General features: G+C 52.0%; 1 protein-coding gene across 23 annotated transcripts in view; it reads right to left on the reverse strand.

Annotated features, from left to right (window-relative positions):
- Positions 1-372: 372 nt before the first annotated feature.
- The window catches only part of MEF2A (myocyte enhancer factor 2A), a 60,202-nt gene continuing 33,558 nt past the window's right edge, over positions 373-27,016 (reverse strand). For 3 of the 23 annotated variants that reach the window (XM_023745237.1, XM_023745239.1, XM_023745238.1), the window contains 10 exons: positions 19,896-20,033; positions 17,472-17,691; positions 16,384-16,443; positions 12,509-12,696; positions 11,135-11,158; positions 8,422-8,548; positions 5,257-5,383; positions 3,693-4,099; positions 2,257-2,476; positions 373-1,378 (listed from right to left, as the gene is read on the reverse strand). In XM_023745237.1, the coding sequence (XP_023601005.1) occupies positions 3,751-4,099; positions 5,257-5,383; positions 8,422-8,548; positions 11,135-11,158; positions 12,509-12,696; positions 16,384-16,443; positions 17,472-17,691; positions 19,896-20,033 (1,233 nt within the window). In that variant the 3' untranslated portion in view covers positions 373-1,378; positions 2,257-2,476; positions 3,693-3,750. Of the gene's footprint in view, positions 1,379-2,256; positions 2,477-3,692; positions 4,100-5,256; positions 5,384-8,421; positions 8,549-11,134; positions 11,159-12,508; positions 12,697-16,383; positions 16,444-17,471; positions 17,692-19,895; positions 20,034-20,097; positions 20,230-27,016 lie in introns of all 23 variants that reach the window. The other 20 variants (XM_023745243.1, XM_023745242.1, XM_023745244.1 and 17 more) reach the window with 20 other exon arrangements.

The following is a 27,016-nucleotide window of genomic DNA, read 5'->3' on the forward strand; positions in this document are numbered from 1 at the left end:
GCAGGCAGCCGGCAGGGAGAAGCAGCAGGAAGGTGGAGCCCTCGATTAACGGACGGCAGACATCTGCGCAGCCAGGCTCGGGGGTGAATGGAGGAAGAGGGCGCTGTCTCCCAGCGACAGCCTTGGAAACAAGCTGTTTATTTAGTAGATCTTCTGCCTCTGGCTCAGTGTTGTGTGCATTTGGGGTAAAACAACTATGATAAGTGGGATCTGCTGTCAGCCCCCCCTTCCTCACCGCACCCCCCCCCGTGACCCCGCAGGACCCGCCGCAGGGGGAGGCCCGGGGCTCGGGGACCACAGGGCAGGGTCCGGAGGCCACAGGAGAGGCCAGGCGCCTGGACGGCAGTGAGAGCAGGACACAGTTACCACAGCCTCCGCAGCTCGACCATTTGATAAAAAGGTCACTATGTTTATTGAATAAGGAGGAAAAACACGTCAGGGAAAACAGGGTAACTTATTTTCATCGCAAGGATGGCAACAAAGTCCAGCTTGTGCCGCCAAACGGTTCACATGATCAAACCGCGTACAGCTTCGTGTGACCTGGTGACTACAAACATTTACCAAAGACATAAATCTCTTGTAAAAAAGCCGTTTTAAATATAGCAAAGCAGTGTCTTCTCGCACAGCAAAGTGAAGGGAGTTTCTACAGAGAAAGGAAAGTGTTGCATTTGTAAACCCTTTTCACATTCTCACAGCGCCCGGCTCCCTGGCTCCCACGCCCGGGGCCCCGCTTCCTGCTCACTGTGTCTCTTGTGCGCGGGATGGTTGGTGCGGAAACATGTGGGTGCCTGAGGGGGAGCCCTAGGGAAGGGAAACGGTGAGACGTTCCTTAGAACAAACCCTGATTTAGCCTCTAACGCAGTGGACGTACTTAGGGCTCAGGCGATGGCGTCTGGGGTGGGGCCATGTGACGGTCGATGGGGACCCCGCCCTCCCTGGGGTGAGGGTCCTGAGGGAAGGACAGCGGCTGGAAGCTGTCCCGGCCAGTGCAATTCACGCGAAGCTTTTTTTGTTTTTGTTTTTAGTAATAAAATACTTCCTTGGGATGGGTGCATTTTCTGGTGATGGTGTCATACAAAACCCACGCGTCTGAAAGGGTAAGAAATGGAGGTGCCAAGCGACCCCGCTAGTGTCCTGCCCAGTCGGGGTGGCGCCCACCAGGAGGCGTGTTCGTACGTGGCGTCGTGGTGAGGAGTGTCGTGCTCCCGTCACTGCGTGCGGGACAAGGGGTAACAGTCTGGATTCGGTTCCTGGAAGCACAGCCCCTCGCCCCCTGGTCATGTGATTGTGGTTGTGGTTGTGGTTGCCGTACAGCAGCGGTTCTCAACCTGTGGGTCGCCAACCTGTGGGGGTCGAACAACCCTTTCACAGGGGTCGCCTAAGACCATCGGAAAACACATGTATAATTACATACTGTTTTTGTGATGAATCACTATGCTTTAATTATGTTCAATTTGTAACAATGAAAATGCATCCTGCATATCAGATATTTACATGACGATTCATAACAGCAGCAACATTAGTTATGAAGTAGCAACGAAAATGATTTTATGGTTGGGGGTCCCCACAACATGAGGAACTGTATTAAAGGGTTGCAGCGTTAGGAAGGTTGAGAACCACTGCCGTACAGACTCCGAGCCTGGCGGGGCCGTGTTCTAGGGGAGCGGGCGTGCGGATCAGAAACCTGCATAGGAAGAGAGACTGGACTGTCGGGAGCCGTCTCGTAAGGCACACAAGAAAGACAGTCAATGTGCGGGGCTCCCGCCCCGTGTGCGGCCGGCGGCCATGGACACGCAGAGCGGGCGGTCGCCTCCCACGGCCCCGCTCGGTGGGTGACAGTGGGAGGCTCATCGCGAGCCTCGTGGGGGGCTGTCTTGTCTGTTAGGGGTGGTTATGGATGTGCCTGTGAGTGAGTCGGTCAGGAAGATGAGGATGTTTTCAAGAAAAGCGAGTGCTTCCCGAATGAGCCCTGTGTGTAGACGGAGGAGGGCACCTCCCTCCCTTTTTGGCCTGGGTGCACTTTAGGGGGATAGACATGCAGGTACATAGGCAGCTGCTCCCAGTAAGTGTCAAATAGAAAATAGCAGCGTTTTTGAACCCTATTTGAGTTTCTTGGGAAAAGTCATATTAAAACCGTTGGTAGGTGGACATACATTACAGGACTTGGAATTTCGTTCATGGCACCAGCCGGGACCTGGGACCCCCACTCCTGGGAGAGGAAGGCTCTGGTCAACCCCCAGCTGAGGGTGCACTGACCTCGGGGTGGCGGGCCGAGCCCCGATCTGCACCCGAATCCCCCCAGAAGGGGCATTTCCGGGTGGAGCTGGGACGGAGTCTCCGTAACCAGCCACGTCGGGCCACTGGGGGGGTCCGGAGAGAAGACCTGCCCCCACGGCGCCGCCCTCACCGTTTCCACGTGGGAAACCTTTGTGCACCTCGATTTGGCCATTTTCTCTGTCAATCAGGTCAGCATTTTCTATATTTTTAAAGAATGCCTTGTAAAATCCGTTACAAATTTTCCATTTATGCAGGATGAACTTAACACCACTTTTGCCACTTTGCTATTTATGTACACACATAAAATATAGAATGCTGCTCAACCCATACAGCACACGGATTACAATGCAACAGCACACACTCACCACCCGGAGGACCGCGCACAGTCCTCGCAGAGACTGGGCCAATAATTAAAACCCAAGTACAGTATATTTAACAAAATAGGGAATACTCAACAGTGAGTACTCTACTTAAGGATCTCGCCTTGTCCCCCAAATTGGCGGCAAATCCACAAAAATATACTTTTTAATCTGGTGACCATACAATACATAGGTACTTACATCGAAGGTGATAATATATTTAAGATGCTATGTACAGAAAGAGTTTGGCTCAACTTTTAATTTATATATAGAATAATAAGTGTTCATGGCTTTTTTTCCCCCAAGGTTCTGCTTGCAAGGTATTTTCCCCCTCTTAGAATAAAACTAAAAAGTTAAAACAAGATAAAGCTATTCTCAAAAAAAAAAAAATTAAAACATACAGCTTTGGCTTATATAAATAATTCATAGCAGAATGTTTTCAAAAGTAGTGAATATAATTTTATATATAGTCATCAATTCATAAGGGTGTTTTCTTTCATATAAAATATACATGAGCTAAAATCCGTTTCTTTAATTTTTAAGATTCTACTGTAAAGAAACTTCTGACATAGTCCAATCATAACTTAATATATTACTTTACCTCGTTAATGCTCTATCTCTCTAGGCTAGGGTTCGGCAGGTCTCATGCGTTTCTAGTCTCTCTTATTGGCTAAGATCACTTCTCTGACCCGATACACTTGCGCGTGCAACACGGTTAGGCGTGGGGTTTCGTGTGACCGGACAGCCCCCCATGCACCCCTCGCAGAGCCCATGCGGGGAGGAGGGGACACTATGTACAGTATTGCTTTCTGGTGCCTGCGCTGCTCTGTCTACGAAGCGTTTCTCGGGCCCCGGAGGAGGGCTGCCTGCGGGCGCGCGTTTCTCTGCGAAACTGTCTGTTAGGAAACACGGAGCCCGCGGCGCACGGACCACGTCTGCAGGCGGAGGCGTCGCAGGGAGGGGCCGGGTTCTGTCAGCAACGCACACGCACACGCACACTCACACACACACACACAGGCGGCGGACGGACCTGTCTGTACATATAAATAGCGTTACCTCCGGTCCCGACCCCCGGCGCGGGCGGTGCACTGCGGTCACACTCGCCGCCGCGGGCCTAGGTCACCCACGTGTCCATCCGCATGCGCTTCACCGACGGGCTTTCCCGGTCCTCGGCGTTGGGGGGCCGGCCCAGCACCCCCGGGGAGTGGAAGTCCCCCCGCGGGTCCTCCCGGTCGCTGCCGTCGTAGGAGCTGCTGGAGCTGCTCAGGCTGTCCACGGGGGAGCGCCCCACTTCCTGCCGGGGCTGCGGGGGCTGGGGGGGCTGGGCGGGCGGCGGCGGCTGCTGCTGCTGGAAGCCCGACGGGGTCACGCGGTCCCGAGGAGGCGAGACGGGCTCCGACTTGATGCTGACGTTCTGGTTGGTGATGGAGAGGCTGGAACCCTGAGATAGCTGCGCGCCGGACCTGCGGGGAGAGGGGGGTCCGCCCAGCGTGAAGCGCCGTCACCGCCCCGAGAAGCCCGCCCCCCGCGGGAAGGAGCCCAACAGGCCCCGGCGACACAGGGGCTAGTTCTGCCCGGGCAGCGCCTCGCGGCCGGAGCGCCCAGCGGTCAGTGTGCAGGCCGCGCAGGCCCCGACGGCTGGAGGGCAGCCCGGACCGCATGGGCTCCCCTCCCTCCGGCCCTGCTCGGGGACAGGCCCGCTGTGCTCACAGCGGCTCAAGGCAGCCCGCGCCCCTGCCCGTGAGCAGCAGCCTCAGGAAGGTAGGCCCGCCCCCCTCCACAGGGCGATTCTTAGGGTGTCCCTCCGGGAGGCAGACACAGGCCGAGGGGCCTGTCCAAGACCCACTTCCCACAGGGTCACCGAGGGCCGCTGCAGGAGGGCCGCAGGGAGGTGGGGGGTCTGCTACGCTGTCCCAGCTGCTCCCCGGCCTCCTGCTTCTGTTCCTGCTGTGCTGGCGTCTGGTCCCACTGTCCCCTTCACTCGCAGGCGGGCGAGAGTGGGTGAGGAGTAGCTTGCGTGGGAATCACGGGGTAACCATGTCTATCCTCACAGCTGGAAGCTCCCGCCGCCCACACCTGCCCGTGAGCAGGTTCTCTTGGGGAGCACTTCCTGGGGGGCAGGCGGGCAGCGGGCTGGGTCTGCCCGACACCCACCCTCTCGCCCTCCCCTGGGAGCCGAACGAGCCCAGGGCACGGCTCCTTTTCCAGGCGTCTGTGGTGGAGGGAGGCTGTGGCCAGGGGGCCTCAAGATGGTCAGGCTGCCTCTCTTCGAACAGGAGCGTCAGACACGGGAAGTGGGGGTGCGTGTGGTGCCATCGGCACCCCGTCCCCCTAGATCCTGAGCGTGTGCCTCTGTGCGTCCATCGCAGCCTGGCTGCCTGAACCTCAAGGAACCCCTCGTGCGCTCAACCTCCAAGCTCATGTAGAGCCTGCAAACGGTTTCCTCCACACGCTTGGCCACCTGGACACTGTAGGGGCAGGAGGACGAAGGCCGGGGAGCAGGGGGACAGCACCCCTGCCCAGGACACGAGGGCCGGTCCTCGGCGCGGTGGGAGTCGGTGGACGCCCGCAGAGCCAGACCTGAGAGAAGGGAGCCGAGCCCGGGGCGGGCGGTACTCACACCAGGGAGCTGAGGGCGGCCTGGCCCAGGTGGTGCTGCTGCCAGGCGGACACCGGGCCCAGCGACAGCATGCCCGGCGAGTTGAAGCCCTGCAGGGCCGACAGGTCCGCGCTGGTCAGCGAGTAATCTGCAAGAGAGGGCGGCCCAGGCAGGTCCCAGCGTGAGTGACATTGGGGGCGCTCACAGACCTCGCTCTCTCCCATGGTCCGGGGTCAGGTCAGTAAACTCAGTTTCAATGTTGTGCCAAATGTTCAGTTTACAAGTATCTCAACTTTTTGTGAAATTATAAATAATACAAAGGCCATCGCCCAAGGCTGTTGCTAGGCAACTTATTTTAAATACTATCTCCCCCGCCACACACACTAGCATCCTAAACACACACACTCCCTCCAGCTCCTGCAGACTCGGTCCCTGTCAGCACGTCCCAGGGACGACAGCGCCTTCTCCGGTGCCAAGCTCCGTGCCCTGGACAGTCCACGCGTCACTGCACAACTCACTCCCTTTGCTACAGGACGGCCGTCCCCCTCGATGGCAGGCCACCTGTGTCCAAGTTCAAGAGGAAACGGCCCCGACGCCTGCGTCAGTCACCACCACTGCGGCCAAGGCCCAGACACGCGCTCACTCAGTGATTCGTTCCTCATTAGCACTCGGCTTCCCATCTAGTTCTAAACGAGAGGTGCCGAAAGCTCTTCTACTTTTAACTTTCTCACGTCTCCAGGGGCGTTGAAAGAAGTTGGTCTTCCCACCAAGTTACCATTTTTTAAAAAAGCAGCTGAAGGTGTTTTCACAGAACGAGACCAAAGAATCCAGAAATGTGTGTGGAACCTCGGAGGCCCTGAGTGACCCAGGGATCGTGGGAAAGAAGAACGAAGTGGGAGGTGTGGCCTGGCATCAACCTCCCGCGGGCTGACGTACAGACGCCCACCAGGGGGACGGCAGAGCGCCCAGGAGGCAGCCACGCTGTACGCCAGCGACACTGGACAGGAGGCAGGAGCTGACGCTGGGGAAGACGGGCACAGCAAGGCCCCCCGCTACCCAGCAGAGTGAATAAACTGAAATGGACGAAGACTGAAATGTCAGGCTCGGAACGTAAGACTCCAGAAGAGAACGGGGTAGAACCTGACGATTCTCTCAGCGATGTTTTCCTGACAGATCCCCTCAGGCGGGAAGCAGACGTTCCGACTGAAAATGGGCCGAGGACCTAAAGGAGCCTCTTCTCCAAAGAGGACATGCAGCTGCCAACAGGCATCACTGACCACCCGAGAGGCAGATCAGAACCACACCAGGTGCCGCCTCACCCGTCAGAACGGCTGCCATCGCTCCGTCCACCAACAAGCGCCGGAGGGTGCGGAGAAGGGAGCCCCTGTGACTGCCGGCGGGAAGGCAGACGGCAGCCGCTGTGGGAAACTGTGGACTTTCCTCAAAAATTAACAGTGACCCCGCCTATGACCCAGCAAGTCCACACCCAGGCTCATATCTGAACAAATAACACACATGCAAGAGAAAAACACGCCTGTTCCCTGCAGCACGTGCAGCAGCCCAGGTGCCAGCGGTGGGGAGTGGATGGACGGGCTGGGGCACATCCACAGTGAGCGCCCCTCGCCCTGCAGGAGGCACCTACCGCAGTGACGGCCTGGGGGCCGGGAGGGGACTGTGCTAAGTGAAATCAGACAGAGAAATGACATGTGAGGTCACTTGTATGTGGAATCTAAGGAGCAAAATAAATAACAGATTCACAGATGCGGAGACAGGGGAGGTGTGGGGACTGGGTGGGAGGGTGAGGGGTGGAGCAGAGGAAAGGGGCAGTCACAGAGCAGCCATGGGAACGTGCAGCCAGCACAGGGAATGGGGTCTGTAATGTAATCATGACGCTCAGGGAGGGGATGGGAAATATCAGGGGATCAGTTTGTAAAGTGTCTGTGTCACCACAATGCTGTCCGCCTGAGCCCAATACAAAACAATGTTGAATGTCAACTGTAACTGAAAAATAAAATTAAGCCAAAAGCAGCCGAGTCGAAACAGGATTCTCTCTTGTACTGTCCTGTGTCCCTCAGAGCGCCTCACCCGGCCCCACAGAAGTGGGGGTGGGGGCCCATCGCACTGATGCCTTCCACAGTGACCCTCAAAGCCCACAACCATCTCTTCACCTCTGACTGCCAAGCCTTCCAACCACCTCCTGGCTTGTGCGCTGGGATGTCTCCACGCGCCTCCTCGCCTCCTCACCTGCTCCTCTGCTCACCGTAGCAGCCTTCGCCTCGCCGCTCGGCCCACAACCTGGGGTGTCACCCTGACGCCTCTCCCCCACGTCCGCTCGGTTCTAGCTGTGTCCCCGCCACTGCCCCGGCCCACGGGGCCTTGCTCCCCCTGCCCCTACGCAACTGCAGCCACAACTAGGACCCCTCCCTGCTGAAAGCCCACGGCTCCCAGTGCGCTCCAGGCAACGCCCGCATCTCCGATGGGGCCTGTCCAGCCCTGACCCGCAGTCTCGCCTCGAACGCCCAGCGCCCTCCCGGCCCGGGTCACACACTCTCAGGCCAGAGCCGAGATGGAGCCTGAACACGCCCGTCAGGGGTCATTCCAGTGTCGTTCTCTCTCTCTCCCCCTGGACCCCACCTTCCCGCTAACCACGCCCTCTTCCCTGACAAACCCGCAGGACACGCTCAGTAACTGGTCACCGCTGACCGCTCAGTGTGAGGATGTGCCGCTCACCCCCGAGGGGCCCTGGGAGACAAGGCCTAACGCCTGAGGGGAGGGAAGGAAGGAGGAAAGCTGCCAGCGGAGGCCTGGCTGGCTCTGCCCTCAGCCGCACACAGAGCCCGCGGCGGGTCCTGGAGGCACGAGGGAGCGCGTGCCGCCTCCTGACTCCCATTCCGCAGGGACAGGCCTCCCCCAAAGGAGGTTAACGGGGAGCGAGGGGAAACGGCTCATTCAGGGCCGGGACGGGACGCTGTGCTGGTCACCAGCAGGAAAGGCTGCGGGACGCGCCCTCCTCCGACAGCTGCTGTGCCTGTGGGTCAAGGTCACCTGGGAGCCACTCGCTGGCCTCTCTTGTCTGTAACGTCCTAGAGGGCGGCGAGTTCCGATGCAAATGGGAGTCTCAAACGCTGGCAGTCATGTGTCCGTGAATGTGTGTGAAGTCACAGGACAAAGGCGTGAGCCGCTTACCCGTGTTGTAGGCGGTGGGCATGGCCGAGTACACGAGCCCCTGCGGGGGCAGGCTGGGCGTCGTCACGGACACCACGGGGGTGGCGAGGGGCTGCGAGGCCTGCGAGCTGCTGATCCGCTGGGCGCTCTGGGGAGAGAGGGAGGTGTCGTTACGAGGAACCTGCACAGGCTGAGCCTTTACAAAGCACATTCCCTGAGAAGTGCCAGGTCTCAGTTGTAGGATGTGCCATTTCCTGCAGCAGTGACGATGTGAAAGCCTTACAGGTGAATGCTAATGGGCAGATCTCAACGTTTCTGCTAAGGGGCATATTTTTGCAGCAATGATTCACTCCCTCGCCTTCCTCATACAGAGCCGACCGCTGTCAGCCACGCCCTGAGCGACGGCCCCTGTGTGAGCATCAATGATGCTGCCAGGCCGCCCAAACCAACGCCTGTGGGTTTAAAGGCCACGGCCAGCCAGGCACTCGTGTCCAGGGAACAAGTCCAGGGCACAGGACCAACTACTTCCCAGCCGGGCTCCTCCCTGGGGTCCTGCAGCTGGAGGGCGTGTATGTATTTTTTACATTAAGACTGTGTTTTAGGGAATGGGGGGGGACAGATTTCCCATGTGCCCCTGCCCTCCTACACGCGTGCCCTCCCTCGTTACCCCCATCGCCCACCCGTGGGCCCCCGTTTAACAGCAGATGCACACGCATCGCTCCAGTGTCCCCCGCCTGCGGGGCCGGCAGAGGGCGTGGAGAAGGGGCCCGGACAGGGCTGTGAAGGCGCAGGGCAGCTGCCTGCTGGCGCCCCATCCCCAGGCGCCCTGCCCGCACGGAGTGGATCAACAGGACCAGCCGTGCAGTCGGCAGGGCGAGGCGGTCCCTGTCCCGTGTGTAGGAGCGGCAGCCGCTTCTCGCCACCGTGGCTACAGGGACCCTTTCCAAAAGCCAGGGGCAGAGGGACCGAGCAGCCCACGCTGCGTGTGGCGGGGACAGAGAAAGCACGCAGCTCGGTGGCCTCCGGGGGAGCAGTGCCGGCCTGTCCCTGACAAGCCATGAGGCACAGTCAGTGCCCGAGAGGACGAGGGACCGACTGACTGGGCTCCTCTTGCCACTTTCCAAGTGTCGTCTGCGCGCAGGTGAGGCTGGGGGAAGGGACCCCTGGCTCCGGAGCCACATCTCAGCCCTTTCTCGTTTGTGTTTCCTGTGCCATCTTAGGGCAGAGAATGTGGGAAACACATTCAGGATGTGGGTACGCTGCCCGGGTTTGGTCCCGATCCACCACCTCGCAAGCACTGGGAAGCATTCCCTCCCCGAACGCAGTCCTGCGAAAAGCAGCAGAACCTGTGGTCCAGCCACCCCTCAAGGTTCTGCAGGACTCGGGGTCCGGAGCCATCCCCGGAGCCGGCGGGAGGGACAGCTGGGCTAGAACCGGGGTCTCGGCCTGGCCCCAGGACACCTCCTTCCTCACTCTGGGTCAGAGCCATCAGGATTCTATTCTCAGTTCAAACTCTACATTCTAACAGATGGCGCTTGGCGCTGTGACTTCCGAACCACTAGAGGGCGACGTATTGCTGGGTAATTCACAAGGACACATGACATCAACTTCAGGGTAAACAGTGAAATCTAATCTAATATAAATTATTTTATCTCGAATTGTAAACTTCCATTTGGTAATCATTACTGTGTCACTAAGTATTTTCCCAGTAGATAGTCCACATCTGCACATGATACAATCCGAGACAATGACAGCTGGCTGGTGTATGGAAGTTAACCAATACAAACCACATCCAAATCTACCAGAGCCATCACCAAGTTAAATAAAGAATGAGCTCTTGTTTTAAAATAAAGTGTGCAAAACACGCCAGCATGCACACACAACCCCCCCACACACACACACGTGTGTGAATAAAACCAACAGATGCCATTCCCATGCTTTCATGCAGTCTGACCCTGTCCATGCTAAACACGAGACATTTTCAAGACTCATTCCCCTGAAAGTCCTCTCATTAGCAGCTGACTCTGAATTCGTCTGAGCACTGCTACGAGGTGTGGGTTTTAGTTCTCAAAGAAGAAACATCAACTGAAAGTTATTTTTAGTCCAACTTATTTTCTAGACGAAAAGCAAATAGAAATCATGTTTTGGAAAAAAGGGTATTAATAGCTACATTTTTTGAGAATGAAAAACCTTCTGATGGAAAATAGTAAATTTGGATAGAGTCGCTTACAGGCACCCCTGTTGGCGCACAGGGAAGCCCTTTGTGGTGCAGGCTGCTCCGTGCACAGCGGAGTGGTTCCAGCTCTGCAAGAGGTGACCTCACCGAGGATGATGTCACCGTCTTGAAAGAAAGATAAATAACGCCCGGCCATGTGTTACAATCTGAGGAACTAGGATATGAAGGTGAGGTCATCATCTAAAAATATGTGCGCACTTGGGGAGCTATACACGGTGTTTGCATCTTTCCTTAAAAGCTGCAACAGCTGCCTCCTGACCATGGACAGCTATGGTTTTAGTCCAATGTTCCCTCCAACAAACAAGATGGACCGAGATTTACAATTATAAATAAACTAGACACCCTGTCACCGTAGACTGGTTTAGTTATTCACAGTGTTTCAATCGTGTTTGATAACAAGAAAGAAACCTGTGCAGCAGAGGGAACATTGGCTGTAAACACATCTGAGTTAGTACTTTCCACCTCTTCCCACGTCGCTGTAACAGACACCCCACTCACCAGCTCCAACTCCTCTTCCTCCGACTGCGCTCGCACAGAGAGGGAGAAGAGAGTTAGAAGCGGCTGGTACTCGAGAGAAAGTCTTTCTTTAGGAAACGTTACGCGGACGTGAGCGCTACAGGCAGCACCCGGAAGTGACTGCTTGTCTGCACTTGTGGACGTCAGGCGCCTGGGAAGATGCCTGTCAATCCCCCAGGGCCAGGCTCAAAGGCGTGTCTCCCCAACTCCATCTACCCTTCTGGCTGCACCTGGGCACAGGCTGCTGCCACAGGTTTTGAGGGGCTCCGGCCGGCGGGGCTCAGTGGCATCTGGATGGAAAGCCCTCCCCTTTGCTTTAGGACTTCGTGTCTGGGCCCTGGCTCTTCCGCACCAACCCCGCCTGCTTCCTCCCTCCACCAGCCAGGGCAGCTCCTGGGTGAATGAGCTGATGACGGGCCGTGTGGGCACCCATCCGCACTAGTGGCCCTGATGCAGGATCTCTCTCATTCCGAAGCCTCAGAGGGCGCCGTCAGCGGCCACCCAGCCCCGAGGACACCTGGGTGCTGGCAGGCAGCTGCCACACAGCATCGCTGGAAAGCCTGCGCGTACAACGTCTTTCTACAGAGACGGGGGGACAGACACCCTCTCTGCTTCCAGACCCCGGGTTCGGAAGTAAGCGAGGCTGGGACTGCAGACCCCGCCAGCGGCTGGGCCAGGGAGACCGTATTCTTCATAGACTCAAATGGGAGGGTTTTTTTGAGAAGAAATAAAAAACTTACTTGCAGAATAACTCATTCACTTTTTTATGCATCCTTCCCTGTTCCACCACAGCTCTCCTTGGCATGTAGAACTTTCTAATAAATAATAGTGTTTCCTCACAGAAAGCAGGCACAGTAGGTGACTAAAAGGAGGCCCTCCACGGAGAAAAATCACCTCTCCCTATTGAGCTTTGACTTAAATCGCCATTACCAGGTTCATTCCTGGTTCTCCATACTCTGATCTCTGTGCACTTAAAATTGACTTGTTCCTTCAAATGTTAACTTCACATAGAAATAATCATTAGGAACAAGTCTAGATTCTAGGGAAATACGAACATTCCTAAAGAAAATATAGACCGAGCCCGGCTGGTGTGGCCCAGTGGTTGAGCATCCACCCAGGAACCAGGAGTTCAGGGTTCAGGTCCCCGTCAGGGCACGTGCCCGGGTTGCGGGCTTGATCCCCAGTAGGGGGCGTGCAGGAGGCAGCCGACCCATGACTCTCATTATTGATGTTTCTCTCTCTCCCCCCCTTCCTCTCTGAAACAATTAAAAATATATTTTTTTAAAAAGGAAATATAGACGAGTGTGTGTAGAATTCGTGCTCTAAGGAACGAAACGGAAGGGAAGAGTGACGTACCAGGGGCGGCATCAGGCCCTTGCTGGACGGAGGGATGACAACGCGAAGGTCCGGTTTTCGACTGTTCATGCCAAGGTTGCCGCCACCTGGAGGGGGGGGAGACTTTGTAGGCATCACTTTGCCTAAGCTATTCGCACCCGTGGTTCCAATTAAATTTGGAGAAGCTCTTGAGTTTACAAAGCCATTCCCTGGAAAAAAGAAACATCGCTCATTAACATAAACAGTCATCCACATACTCGGGTGTGAATACGAAGCAAGCTTTCCCCAGTTCTGTAAGGAAACTCATTAGTAGCTCACCGCGTACCTTTGAACATTTTTAAAATAAGCAGAGGAACTTGACCAAAGTGTGACATAGATGTAATGCTTAAGCTCAATGTACTACTATATTTCACAAACTAGAACAAATATTCCAAAAATGTACATGGAACCACAAAAGACCACGAATAGCCACTGCAATCCTGAGAAAGAAAACACAGCAGAGGTATCACGCTACCTGGTCTCAACTAGGATACCAGGCTGTAGGAATCCAAGCAGCATGGCACTGGCATAAGAGCTGACATGGGGGCGCATGGAACAGTAGAGACCCCCCCACAGGTGCGGGCCTAGGTGGTCAATGAGTCCATAACAAAGGAGGCAAGAACACGCAATGGAGTAAAGGCAGCCTATTTGGTGAGTGGTATTGGGAAAACTGGACAGACACGTGCAAAAACATTAAGCTAGACACCAGCTTACACCACACACAAAGCTGACCAAAAAAGAAAACATTCGGAACAGTGACCTCAAAGTTCCTGGGAGGCTGAGCGCCCCCGAATTCTCTGCTGGACTTGGCGTTGGCACAACTGTAGCAACATCTCAGCTCCCACACAGAGCTACCTGCACGATGTGGCAGTAAACCTTTACACCCGATTATGTGTGGAACACGCAGGGGGAGGGCATAGGAAAGAAATCTACATGGTCTTCACGCAGCTTTGTACTTAGATAGGGGCGGAAGCACACACTAGGGGCGGAAGCACACACTAGGGGCGGAAGCACACACTAGGGGCGCAAGCACACACTAGGGGCGCGCACGGAGCTTAGGAGGAGACAGACAGCTAGGCCCGCGCAGGCCTGGGGCTGTGGGAATGGCTCCGCGCAGGCTGCACGGACAGTGAGTGACAGAAGGCAGGCGCCGGGAAAAGGTGGGGACGGAAGGGACAGATAGCGGAGTCCCCGGCTGCTCCATGACCATCACAGGAAACGGCAGCTGTGTTTGCTCTGCTCCTTCCCTCCAGCAGAGAGCAAGACAGACAACTTTACAATCCGCCAAAGGTAAGTGCATACGCACACGCACCCATGGGAGACCTGCGAGGACCAGCACCTCAGTGTCTGCCACGTGCTGACACGGCCCGAACCCTCCTCTCGCCCGAGAGCACCCTGAGAAAGGCAGCGACAGGCCCCCGAGCGCGGCAGTGAGTAGGTGAGACACATGTGCAGCCGCAGGGGTGTTTGTCATTAAGAGCTGGGGAGCTGGTGATGGGGCCGCTTTAATTTCATCAGCGCTTCTTGTGTGAAATAGAAATATTATTTAGAGCCGCTTAAAACGTATAGAGCGTCTGGCAGTTCATGAAACATTTCAGGAACAGTATGTAAGGAATGGGGTCAACGGACAAATGGCTACATCAGTTCTGAAATTAAACATATATATAACTAGAAAGAGATGGAGTAAGTTCTTGAAGGCAAATCGAAGAAAACGGGCGCTTCAATACATCTGCTTATAACACAGAGCTTGAGAAAGCCATGTCACTTATTTATGAGACACTAAAAAGCGGTTTTGCCAACAGGACGGAATCCACTTCGTTGGCTCCGAACCAGCCTATTCCTAAGGGACAAGCAAAGCGGGCGGTGAGCTGGTGCGAGGACTGGCGCATCGCCTCCAGCTGTCACTCAGGACGTCAGGGTTCCTCCCGCCCCTCACACTCACCCCCACCCGGGCCTCTGGCTTCTCCAGAACTCGGCCTCGTGGCCCCAGCCGCAGTGTCTGCGCGACTTCGCCTGCTGTGGGTTTCGGGGACCCTCAGAGGCTGCCCCCTGCTCCCATCACCCTGAGGGGGACGTACTGGGCCCCGGCCGCCGCTCCTCTCCACACCCAGCGAGCCGTTTCCTGCCTCTGTGGCTTCAGAAGCAGGGCTGGTAGGAAAAGTCTCCCTCAGCCACCCCAGCGGGCAGAGACAACCGCCAAGCAAGGCATCTGGGCAGGAAACACTTATCAAATCCTTTCGGTCACAGACAGGACGGGTTACTAGGAACCAGAATGCCGGATTAACACGAACAGTGAGCTCAGCAGCCTTTCCTTCACAAAGTAAGGGCACAGTGTCTTTCTGTCTCTGATCGTGCTTGGAAGATGCTTATTTCCTTGCTGTGCACTCCAATCTGAAGGGTCAAGTCCTCTCAAACATTAAAAGGTGATACAAAGAGGTGATTCAGAAGAACGTTATCAAGAAGCGCTAGTTCTTCCCCTGTGGATGCTCTGAGGCCGTTCGGCTGGACAGGGCGGCTGGTACCCAGGGGTCCAGGTAGGAGAGAGAAGGGGATGGGAGAGCGCAGGGGACGGAGGGAGACGGGGACGGGAGATGCCCCTAGGTGCCCCATTCCTCTGAAATCAATAAAAATATATTTACAAAAACTACAAAGAAAACAAGACCCACCCAGTAAAGTGAACACTGAATGCAGTGGGAATGGCTGCTCCAGCCTCAGGCAGCTGGAGGTAAAGGGGGAGCAAGATGAATGGGGGGGGGGGGAGAAAGCGCAGGTGAAACACTGACGTGCACACAGCCACACAGAGATGAAAGGCTGTAAATATTTGGAAAGACACATCCAAGTGTGAGAGCCCTGACGGATAATTGGTGAGGCCTTTATGAATTTTTGCACATTAATTATCTATTCAAACAGATCCTACAACTGGTCTTACCTGTTTAATTCCAGTTAAATGGCACTGAACACGGTGGCAGATGTAATTGGGCATTTATTCCGACATCAGGTCGCTATGTTTGTAGCTCGTCTTACTAATGAGCCTGTTTATTTCTCTTCAGCGTAAATCAAGTTATTCAGCATCTCATCGTTTACTTGAGGAGAAGCTGGTTCCGTTTGTGTGAATGAGTGGGAGGCATGGGAACTGTCCCTAGAAGTCTCCCGGGCCCACATCAGTGCTAAGGCAGAGAGGAGCGCCTGCGTTTACTCTCAGGTCACTAGGACGGTAACCACAGATCGGAGACCAGGATGCCTTAGTAGGACTGTCATGGTAAGATCACAGTCTCTCTTCACCAGCCGCCTGGGTGGGGCGGACACACTGTGACAAGGGTTTAAGCTGCCAGTCCTCTTGGGAGGATCCCGAAGTGAGAAACCAGCGTGGCTGCGACCACGCCACCATGCGAGTGTCCTGCCGTGACCACCAGCGCCTGCGGACCCGCTGCTCACTTCTCTGTGCCTGAAGCAGCCGCCATTGCTCCCTGCAGCTCCCCACCCACATCTCCCGCTGTCAGGTGGATCGGTGGTCTGTTAGTCTAATTTTGGGAGAAGAGATGCTACAGAAAGCTTCTCCTTAACGGTGTTGATGTAAAAGTTGTACTGTGGCGATTCAGACTTTAGAAAAGAATGATGCCTGCTGGGAGGGGGCTCTCCACAAGTAACTGAGAACTGAACTCCAGGCCAAGGTGTGAGGAATAAAGCGGGGAGTTTCCAGGAAACGTGAGGCAGAGGAAGACGTGCCCTCAGGGAGAAACCAAGTCTACAAGGGAATGCCACCACCCCTTCCCTCATCGGCAGAGCCCGTGGGAGGGACCGTTCCCTTCACCACGGCCGGCAGGTGCCTACAGAGCGCGAGCGCAGGATCCACTCACCGACGGGGCTGCTCCCAGCTCCATTGGGCACCGTGAGGTCCGACGAGCTCAGCATCCCACCTGGGAGGGAGAGAGGACACGGGGTGAATAGGACCGGCCTCCTTATCAGCATATGAAGGAAGTGCACGGAGGTGGCCTCGCTCCACACCTAAGGGACACCAGGCCAGTCTGAACTTGGCATTGACGGGTAACGTACATAGGTTAGGTTACAGCCATCACTCCCTAAACGATAACTCATAAGTAAGGATAAAAATAACAATAACCATAATATAACCACAATATAAATAATACATTAATCAATAATAATGCCAGATAAACTGTGCCGCACACTCGCAGCTGCCGGCCTGCTCTGCCCGCCCTGCACACGAGCTCGCTGCCGGGCCCTGCGTGTGCCTGCCTTGCGGGTGTCAGTGCGGACAGTGCTCAGGGAGCGCTACCGACCAGGCACGGGGAGGCGCACATCCACTAAGGGAGGCCCTCAATGCACCGCGGATCCTGCTGAGTAATGAACACATTCAGGCAGGGAGAGATGCAAAAGCACCAGCTCCAATCAGTTAAATCCGTTCCGCCATTTTCAACATGAATGGCCCACACAACTTTAAATCTCTGCTCACGATGTCCTGCCCGTCCAAGCATGGCTGTCCCATGAGGAAGGCTGACAGTGGCGGGTGGTATATACTGCTCCCCTGGACCCGGCGCAGTGCCAGAGCCACAGCAGATTGCCAAAAATACTTTAGCCCGGCCGGCATGGCTCAGGGGTTAAGCATCGACCTATGAACCAGGAGGTCGAGGTTTGATTCCTGCTCAGGGCAGATACCTGGCTCGATCCCCAGTAGGGGGTGTACAGGAGGCAGCCGATCCACGATTCTCATCATTGATGTTTCTCTCTCTCCCTCCCTCTCCCTTCCTCTCTGAGGTCAATAACAATATATTTTTAAAAATACTTTAAAAGAAAGCCAGTTATTGCTTATTAAAACAATAATACTAAGAGCAGCAGCATGAAGAACTGCTTAGGGTAGCAATTTGGTTTGTTGGGTTTTTTTTACCCTTTTTGATAAAGAGCTGCCAGCACAGCCGTCACTACCTACCCGCACTGCCAGTGCTGGGCGGCCGCTGCGGGGCGCCGGGGGACACGGTCCTGTGCAGCGCGGCCTGCGGCGACGAGAGCATGCCCGAGTCCGCCAACGCGGAGCCGGCTGCCAGCGCCGGGGACACCAGGGCGCTCCCGGGGTTGGTGTAGGACAGAGCGTTCGGGCTGCTCACGGGGACCGTGACGGACATGGAGAAGTTCTGAGGCGGCAGCCCAGGCTGTAAAGAAAGAACAAGAAGAGAAGCTGTCAGTGTCATGTCCATCTATGTAAACACATTCACTTATGAACTTCACTAACTAACTAGTTATTAAAAGCAGAGGATGTGGACAGATCCTTATAAATCTTCAACTCGCAGGTGTAAGCGCTTTCCTTCAGAATTATATTTAAATAGGAGTATGTTTCACATGAACCTTTTCCATTTTTTATGTATTAATACATATATTCTGACATCATGTATATGTTATATATTTCAAACATTCAGAGATGAAAAAGTCAACCTAATGTTAAAGTACTGTGGTCAAATTTAGACATTACAAAATATATCGTGTTACCAAGTTAAGCATAAATCATCACTTCAATGAAACCAGTTTAGTAACATTACATTTCTATTGGGAGATTCCCATTATAATAGAAAGGGCAAAGTGTAGAAATATTATAAACTTAATACATAGAATTTCAGACATTATAAATAACCCTGGAATGATTTAATTGACTGACATTCTTAATGGACAAAACTAAAAACAACAATTAAGTTACATATGTAGCACAAAGCAATCCGAGGGTAACGAAAGGGAAAAAATAATCTAAACAATAAAATTAACAACTGACAAGTTCTCTCTAAATTGTCTGATGATTAAATTATAACTATTATCAATGCTATCTTCCTTCCCTCCAAACAGTCCACACCCCCTTCAAAGTATTTTCTGTTTTCCTTTCATTCCTGCATAGACCATTTTCAACGGATGTGTTAACCATGATAAATAACAATCCTTTTTATAATTTAAAATGAGAGAAAAACCTTTCCTCTTCAGACTTTTTAAAAGTGATTTGCAAAGTAAGGAAACACTGCTAATTCAAAGTTGGAAGAATACAGTTTATATATTCTATTCAATAGTTTATTTCAGGTAGAAAATTATGTCGTTAACAGACACGAAACAATGGACAAGATTTAAAATTTTTTCAAAGGTAAACACTTTTATTTACACAATATTTTTTGCAGCTTAACATTAACTGCAGGGTCACCAACATCCCTATGAGGTCAGAAGGAATTTTATTTTTTGTTTGCTATTGTTTTGTTTTTAAAGACAATGATGGTATTAGCACAAAAATATGTCCTTAAGTCTATCTTTCATGAGTGGCGTGTACAGTATAGGACTGCTCTGAAGAAATAACCCATGATGCATACTTCAGGGCATAGTTTTAAGAGCATTAACTCTGACGGTGAAATAAATATCAGCATCAGAACCAATGTGTCCCGTGAGGCCTACAGGACCCTCACAGCGTTTGAGACTCAGATTCCCAACAGCTGCCGTGAGGAGCTCTTGCCAACGGGGCTTCCAATGAGAACTCTTTGAAGAGCTGTCCAAGGAGCATGAGCTCAAAGAAAGACCGTTTCCTTATGGTTGGAGGTGTGAGCGTGGACAGTTCTGAACGACTATTCACTCTGCAACCAGGTTAAGAAGCTGCTTCTTAAACTGAAATAGAGCCGGGGCTCACAACATGAGGAAAAATAATTTTGAGCCCCACCAGCGGGGCTCAGTGGTTGAGCGTCAACCCGTGAACCAGGAGGTCACAGTTCAATTCCCAGTCAGGGCACACGCCTGGGTTGCAGGCTCGATCCCCAGCAGGGGGCGTGCAGGAGGCAGCCGATCCATGATTCTCTCTCATCATTGATGTTTCTCTTTCCCTCTCCCTTCCTCTCTGAAATCAATAAAAATATATTTTAATAATTCTGAAACAGCAAATTTTTTAATAAATCTAACCATTTTATACCCCATAGTCTCAGGATCTATTTAAAGTACATGAAATATTTTTTTAAGTCCTAGGAGGGAGAGGGCAGTCATATGCACCCTACAGATAAAATTGCTGAAATTCAGAGCTGACGAGACCTTAAACATGATGTGAGGCAACTCACTCCTTTACAGAGAAGGAAACTGGAATCCAGGAGGTGGTAGGTGCCCTACCCACAGGTACAGGGCGCAGTGGGAAGCGAGCCTGATTAGAACGTTTCTCCTCACGTCTATGTTTAAGGCACTGAACACGTATGATAAGATTTCAGCAATTCTGACCTAAAGTTCTATAAAGTAAAATATGTTTTTCCTCCTCCTCCTACTTATCACTGCCGTCACTGAAAATAAACAAGACGTGTGGTCAGTCTCTTCATGCACAAGTTAAAAGCACAAACCAGACGGTAGTACTCACTGCGATTTTATGATTCCGCATCATATTATCAAATTCCTCATTAATTTTTTTATACTTCTCTTCTGTATGTGGCGTTAGCACATAGGAAGTATCGGGGTCTGGGCTGTCGCACCCTCGGTGCTCCTTCTTGTTCAGAGCCTAGACGATGAAGTTAACAAAAAGGATCAACACATCACAAGTAGAGGCGAGGGGAAGTACTTACAGGGCCTCGTTTGAACATAAAATCCCCCTCTTCATTTAGTTTGCTGAATCTGTCCTCCGAGAGTGGACTGTGCTCAAAGTAATCGTCAGCATCGGGGCTCTCACAACCATTAAGGCCTTTCTTTCTTAACGTCTGAAACACAATTGGAAAGTTCACACACACAGGATACTGACGTGCCGCGAGGTTTTCTGTAACGTCGACTACGAGCACACAGGAGCCACTGGCATGGTCTCACGTGATCACATGGACTTGGTTCCTCCGTGAGGCAGAAGCAAAATCCATGTTCCCTCTGCACCCCAACAGCAAAGGAGTATTTGGGTGGACTCTTCCTTTCCGAACTTGCAAGAGAATACTGACCCATGGCTCACCGCTCTCCAGTCTCAGCCCACCCTGATGAGAGCCTCACCCCCATATGTATCATGATGACGCCCCGAGAAGTTAGGATGGTACCTTAAAAAAATGGACATTTCAGCCACTTCATCTACTGACTGTGCTCTGAGAGTTTATCCTAATCCCCAGGGAGAATCACATCACCACAATATCCCAAAAATTTCCTTCTTCACCTGCTCTGAAATACGATCATTTTCCTACATAACTTTGAAGTATACAAACTCAAATACTTATTTAATATATGACAGTAACGACTCCCTATATAGAATGAACGTATTAGCGCCCTTACATCTTTTTAAAATTTGTAAAAATAAGTGACTCAGCATTATCTCCCTTATTCTTTCCATAGCGTTTCATGGGTTAACTTAATCCACTCAAGTGACTTCCTGGAGAATTTTCTCGAATGTCAGCAAGTATCCCTGCACCAAAATGACTTTTCTTCTTCTTCTTACTAATATAGTGAAAATACTGTGCACAGCTGGGTTTCTACTTTTAAATTTTTTAAATGAAAAATCATCATGAAGTGATTTGTCCAGTATTTAAAACCAAGGGCTTGACAATCTATGGAATACTAACTTACTTCTAGAAGGTCTGTTTTTAAAAGTCCTCGTGGATCTTATTTCACAGAATTCCTGGGTCCAACAACTTAAGTAGCTTTGAGATTTGTTGATTTTCCAGGAAACCAAAGGGAAGTTTTAGGAAGTTGAAATTTTCCAGGTAAGCCTACCTCCCAGAGTTCATTTAACTAGGAAATGGTTTGATCCACAGACCAGCACTAGATAAGTTCATTCATAAATAATTATTTAAATTCGATTGAGGAATCTTTTAAATTAATCCATCGTAACAGATTTTGGCCTCCTTTAAAACATGACTTACAATAATTGTGAATGCCACTTTTACTCCTCTTTTCTTGGAAGAAGTAAAAAGTAATCACACAATACATTAAGATTTGTGACTTTTTTCTTAGTTTCTCTGAAGTAGTTATTTTACCATTTCACTTCACTCAATTTGATTTTCTTTTCATGCTTAAAGAACCACCAAAAATCATTAGGACAGATACATTAGCGTCTCAAACTACTCGGTATGTGCTAGGAGCCCCACGCACAAGGCCCGACACCCACCAGTCTCCGACCATAGATCCAGCACACCCTGCAGCTGGTCCCAGCACCGGCCTGAGCCCTCGGGGCTGCGGTCTCACTCAGCACAGGGACCGGTGTGCGCTTGGCCATAAAAGGTCCTGCTGTTTGGAACCCAGGATGAGGACAGGCGCCCTCCCCCCGCAGCGCCCGCCCTGCCAGAGCCCGCGAGCTGCTATCGCAGGAAGGTGTTAACACTCAGAACTCTGCTCCGAGGAACTCCATGCCCGCACCGCCCTGACACAGAACACACAGCAGGTGCCTCCGCACATGTCATCATCATGAGGCGGCCGCCTTCTCCCGGCCCCACGTCCCCGGACGGCTCCCTCCTCTTCCTCAGCCTTCCGAGTAGACCACGCAGTCTTGCGCTTTCACTGACAGCGATCAAGTGCGTGTCTCTTTGAACACCTTTTGTTACGAAGAAACATGGCCTGTTTAGCAGTTACACCCGGTGTTCCCTGCACAACGGTGGGGTCAGCCTGCTCGCTCTCCGGGGAGCGGCTCTCACCGGCCGGGCCTGGAGGGAATGCGAGCCGCTATCAGCCGCAGATAAGGAACTAATGTGCCTCTGCCGGAGCCAACTGCGCCCTTATCGCCCGAGCACTGAGGACCCGCTACCTAAAAAGGCCTTTTCCGTCTCCTTATCGTGACCACACAGCCCACAGCGAGGGCTCCGGGCCGGGTGCTAACAAGTGGAATGCTGTGATCTGCGAGGCCGGGCGAGGCGGAGAAGACACAGGCCGGCCTCGGCTCCACGGCTCCCGGGAGCCGCCACCTGCCTGCTCGGCAGGGCCAGGCCTGAGAAGCTGCGTGTTTAACTCCTGCCTAAGAGAACTAGCATGTTCCTCAGTGTGTGCTCCGTTCTGGGATGGTAACTGTCAAATTCCACTCCACACTCACGGAGCCTCCGCACTCAGAAGTGAAACTACGGGCCTGCAAGTACTCAGAGTGTCGGCCCGGGTTTAACTGCCCGCGCAGCTCAGCGTACATCCCTCCACGCTCAGCCTCCCTTCCGCAGGCAGCTGAGCAGCGCATGCCCCCTGGGTGCCGGCTGAGCGGGGAATCAGTCAGACGGAGCACAAGGTACAAATGAGCACGTGTGAAGTAACAATAATGTCGTAAGTCGCAAGGAACTTAGACCATTAGGATTTTTTAAATGAGAAAAGTTCTCCCTTTCCCCATTTTTAATAATTGTCCCCAATTTTGAAAGACACTTCTTATGTTTCCTAGACAAGGTGAAAATGCAGAAAAACATTTAATGTTTTTTATTTTCATTGTGAAGCATACATAAAGAAAAGTACATCAAGCCCGGCCGGCGTGGCTCAGTGGTTGAGCATCGACCCGTGAACCAGGAGGTCATGGTTCAATTCCCTGGTCAGGGCACATGTCCGGGTTGCAGGCTCGATCCCCCATAGGGGGAGTGCAAGAGGCAGCCGATCAGTGATTTCCGATAGAGGAAGGGAGAGGGAGAAAGAGAGAGAAACATCAATGATGAGAGAGAATCATGGATCGGCTGCCTCCTGCACGCCCCCTATTGGGGATCGAGCCCGAAACCCAGACATGTGCCCTGACTGGGAATTGAACCGTGACCTCCTGGTTCATGGGTCGACCCTCAACCAGTGAGCCACACCGGTTGGGCCGTATGTACATTTTTGCAGATAGTCTACACATCTGCACACACCTCTCTAAAGTATTTGAGTGAAGCTGTTAGTTCATAAAATGTCCTTCTTCAGTTGGACCAGACGATGCCACACTTTCTCAGCAGCTGTATCAGCGGACATGTCCCACCTGCGACGAGGACTGAGTCTGCGTTGCTCTCGTGACTAAGACAGTAAAGCACGTGTCATATCTACTGGCCATTTGGGTTTTCTCTTGTGTGAAGTGCCTGTCAAGTCCTTTGCCAAGTTTTCTCCTGAGCCGTTTCTCTTCCTTATTGCTTTAGAGCCTTTGTTTATTTGTAATCAACGCAAGTCCTGTGCTAACTGTATGCGCTGTAAAAACCTTTCCCCGTTCTTCGGCATGTTTTTTTAATACCTGTCTGGATGAAAATGGTTCTTAATTTTAATCAAGTCGAATGTCCCCACTTTCTCCTTTACAGTTTTCCCCGATGGCAGTAATTTTTATGTCTTGGATAAGACGCTTTCCCTTCCTCGACATGATGCAGACATTTTCCTATTTATCTTCTAAGAAGTCTGATCATTTTGCCTTCCCCAGTGCGGGTTACACTTCCCGTGAAGGTGGCTTTTCCCAGAGCACTCGGCTGGCTGCGTAGGCTCTGCAGTGTGTGTGTGTGTGTGTGTGGGGGGGGGGGGGGTGTCCCGGGAGGCACAGACTGCCTGACAGCAGAAGCACCCGGACTTTTCCTTCAGGACACAGCCTGCACCCCACTTACTCTCCCTTCCCCAAGTGAGACCCACTCTTCTTCCTACACCTCAGCATTACTAACCACCTATGGAATTAAGAGATGAGAGAACAGTCTATTTTCAAAAGCTATAAACCTCTTTAAAATGCTCATTTTCTGCGGCCAAGGGCCATGGGATAAATATCAAATGCCACAGCCTGGTGTTCAAGGCGCTCTCCCCATCAACCATCTCCACCTGCCCCTTCCTTACCGGATCACTCCCCTACACAAACCCTACTGCACACGAGGGTGTGCCCGGCCGGCCTGGCTCCGTGGGGGAGTGTCCACCTATGAACCAGGAGGTCACAGTTCGATTCCCAGACAGGGCACATGCCAGGTTGTGGGCTCGATCCCCAGTGTGGAGCGTGGAGGAGGCAGCCGATCCATGATTCTCTCTCATCATTGATGTTTCTTCTCTCTCTCCCTCTCCCTTCCTCTCTGACATCAATAAAAATATTCTTTTTAAAAATTGGAAGGTGGATAAATGAGTGTCGTGTCTTTCTCACTATCCGTTTATCCCACAAGACTCCAACACCAACGGCTTTAGAATGTATTTAGCACAGCGCTCCCAGACAACATACAGATCCAATTCCACAGGCACAACACACGTGTCCTCACGCTGCAGACCATGCAGGTGTGGCTAACACAGGACACCCGCCCTCCTCTCTCTTCACAGAGCGTCCCGCAAGGGCTGGTGTGTAGCACACATGGAAATGCATCTATAGTTGACTCCACTTTAATAGTCAGCGCTCTGCCAAAGGACATTCAGGTAAAATCCTGCCGATTGTAGAGACGAACAAATATGCACCCGGAAATGGGTGAATTCAGCTAGAGGCCTTAGGAAAGCTGCTCACCAGGTTCCCAGTCAGTTACACTTGACCGTATTGCATAAGGAAACACACTAGAGCCGACCACTTATAGCGGTTTATATGCTTCCATTTCATGCTACATGAGAAGGCTAAAGAGTCTAGACCACCGCACACCAACGTGTTAGAGGTTCGTGGATATAAAATCCTCAGCTGGAAAAAGCTGATCTCAATGGGTTATCAAACTTGGGCAGGAGGAACGGGCACTGGCTTGAGCTGGAGCTCTCCAAGTAACACCACGGCAGAGCCCACGCTCACAGGAGCCCCAGTTACTGTTGTCCAATGAGCAAATGGACATCAGAAAGAGGGCTTGCAATTACTACAGCTGTTTGAAAGGGAACTCGGAAAAGGGGAAATACAATCGCATTCTAAAAATATCTTTAAGTGAGATATCTGTAAAGCACTGTGAAGTGTCTGGGCCCCAGGCAGCTCGATATGAGGATTTGTCATTTCTCTTATCTGGTGAACTCGGGGTGGCTCAGAGTCTGTGCTGCCTGAGCATAAGCCAGGGCCAGGGCTGATAGAAGGACTCAGACGTGTGCGCACTGCTAGTGAGGCCGAGTTGTAGCACCTTCTATGTGGGAGAAAGAACATCTTACAGGTGCACCCACCGCTGTCTGAAACGCAGGCGACCTCAGCAAGGCATTAACACACAGCAAAGGAGAAGCAAGCCTTAGCATGCATTCTACCACAGCAAATGAGTCCCTGATCATCAACTGTCTCCTACCCTCTGCATTTATGAACTTCATAAAAACCTGCTGGTAAGAGTTATGTTCCCTCTACGAATTCCAACTCTAAAGAAAATATCAGAATCCCAGTGGATACCTGGGCTGCAAAAGTTCTCCTTCCTATTGAAGCAGATGTAGCAACACAGGAGATGGCTGAGAAGTGCTGAGACCTGCTCCCCGACACTCGGACGCAGAGATGAAGATGGGGTGTCTCCTGGAAGCTCTGGGAGGACCGAGTGAGACCGTATTCTTCCTGGTCTCTGAGGAGGCACATGCGGCCTGTGCGACGCACACTCGACTCCTGGGGCCCAGAGCGACACTGCTGCCCCCGTCATAGAGCAGAGAATCAGGTCAGAAGGTGGCCGCGCCTTCCACGGGAAACTAGCTCCGACATCTATTTGCTGACAGTATTACAGTCAACTCTGTTTTTTTTTGGTTGACTTAAGGCACTGCAACCTTGTATAAGAAATCGAGATTTTAAAAAGAAGGTATCATTTTAAACTAAACACACAGGGATCATCCCCATTTCAAGAAAATCCAGTTATGAAATCTCTGTTAAAGCGAACCCGAATGGTGATCTCCTCATTTACAAAGTTATGACTCAAAATGCATTGTGTCTATATAAAGGGAAAAGGCTGCTGCATAGTTCGTGCTGGATGTAAGTGATGAGATGGACCAAAAATGCTCAATGATATACAGTAATTTACAGTGAAGGGGCGTGGCCAACGTCACCGCGCAGTTTAAGCGAAGCGCTCAACAAGCAACAAACAAAAGCGTCAGACACTGTCAGGGGAGGCTACCCGAGTGAGACACTGAAATACAACCCGGCAAATCAAGCAGCAGAGACGAGGCCTCACTGTAATTATGCTGCACTTTTCCTTCTATTTTCAAACAACTAACTGCTTTAAAAGGAACAGAAGGGCTCTTTTAATACAAGTAGGAGAATTTTTTTTTTGGCAGTCACAATTACTGTGAAAAAAGGAATGGCTAAGGCAGAGAAATATAGGGAAAACATATACATCTCATTGTCAGATCTATAATATAATCTGTGGCAGCAAATAGATGCCTACACAATAAAGTATCTTCACCTAAATTTAAATTATTTGAATGAAATCTAGATTGGAGCTTCATTCCTTCTTTTAAAGTTGGTTGTGCATCATTTCACATGGTTTCAGTACTTTCACCAAGGAAATACCTAATTTATTGAAATCATTTTCTAATATTACAAGATTAAGCCATAGTGTGTCTCTTTTCAAGGAGTAAAATAAATATGAATAAAAATGAAGCAAAATCTCCAAATATAACAAATAAGACAAAAGTAAAGACTGAGCTAACTGTAAATGCCATTAGGAACATACACGGGACGCTAGCTTTCATGAGAAGAGTTTGCAAGGAGAA

Source organism: Myotis lucifugus, unplaced genomic scaffold (assembly GCF_000147115.1).
Source record: "Myotis lucifugus unplaced genomic scaffold, Myoluc2.0 scaffold_525, whole genome shotgun sequence".
In the NCBI taxonomy this organism is placed as follows: domain Eukaryota; kingdom Metazoa; phylum Chordata; class Mammalia; order Chiroptera; family Vespertilionidae; genus Myotis; species Myotis lucifugus.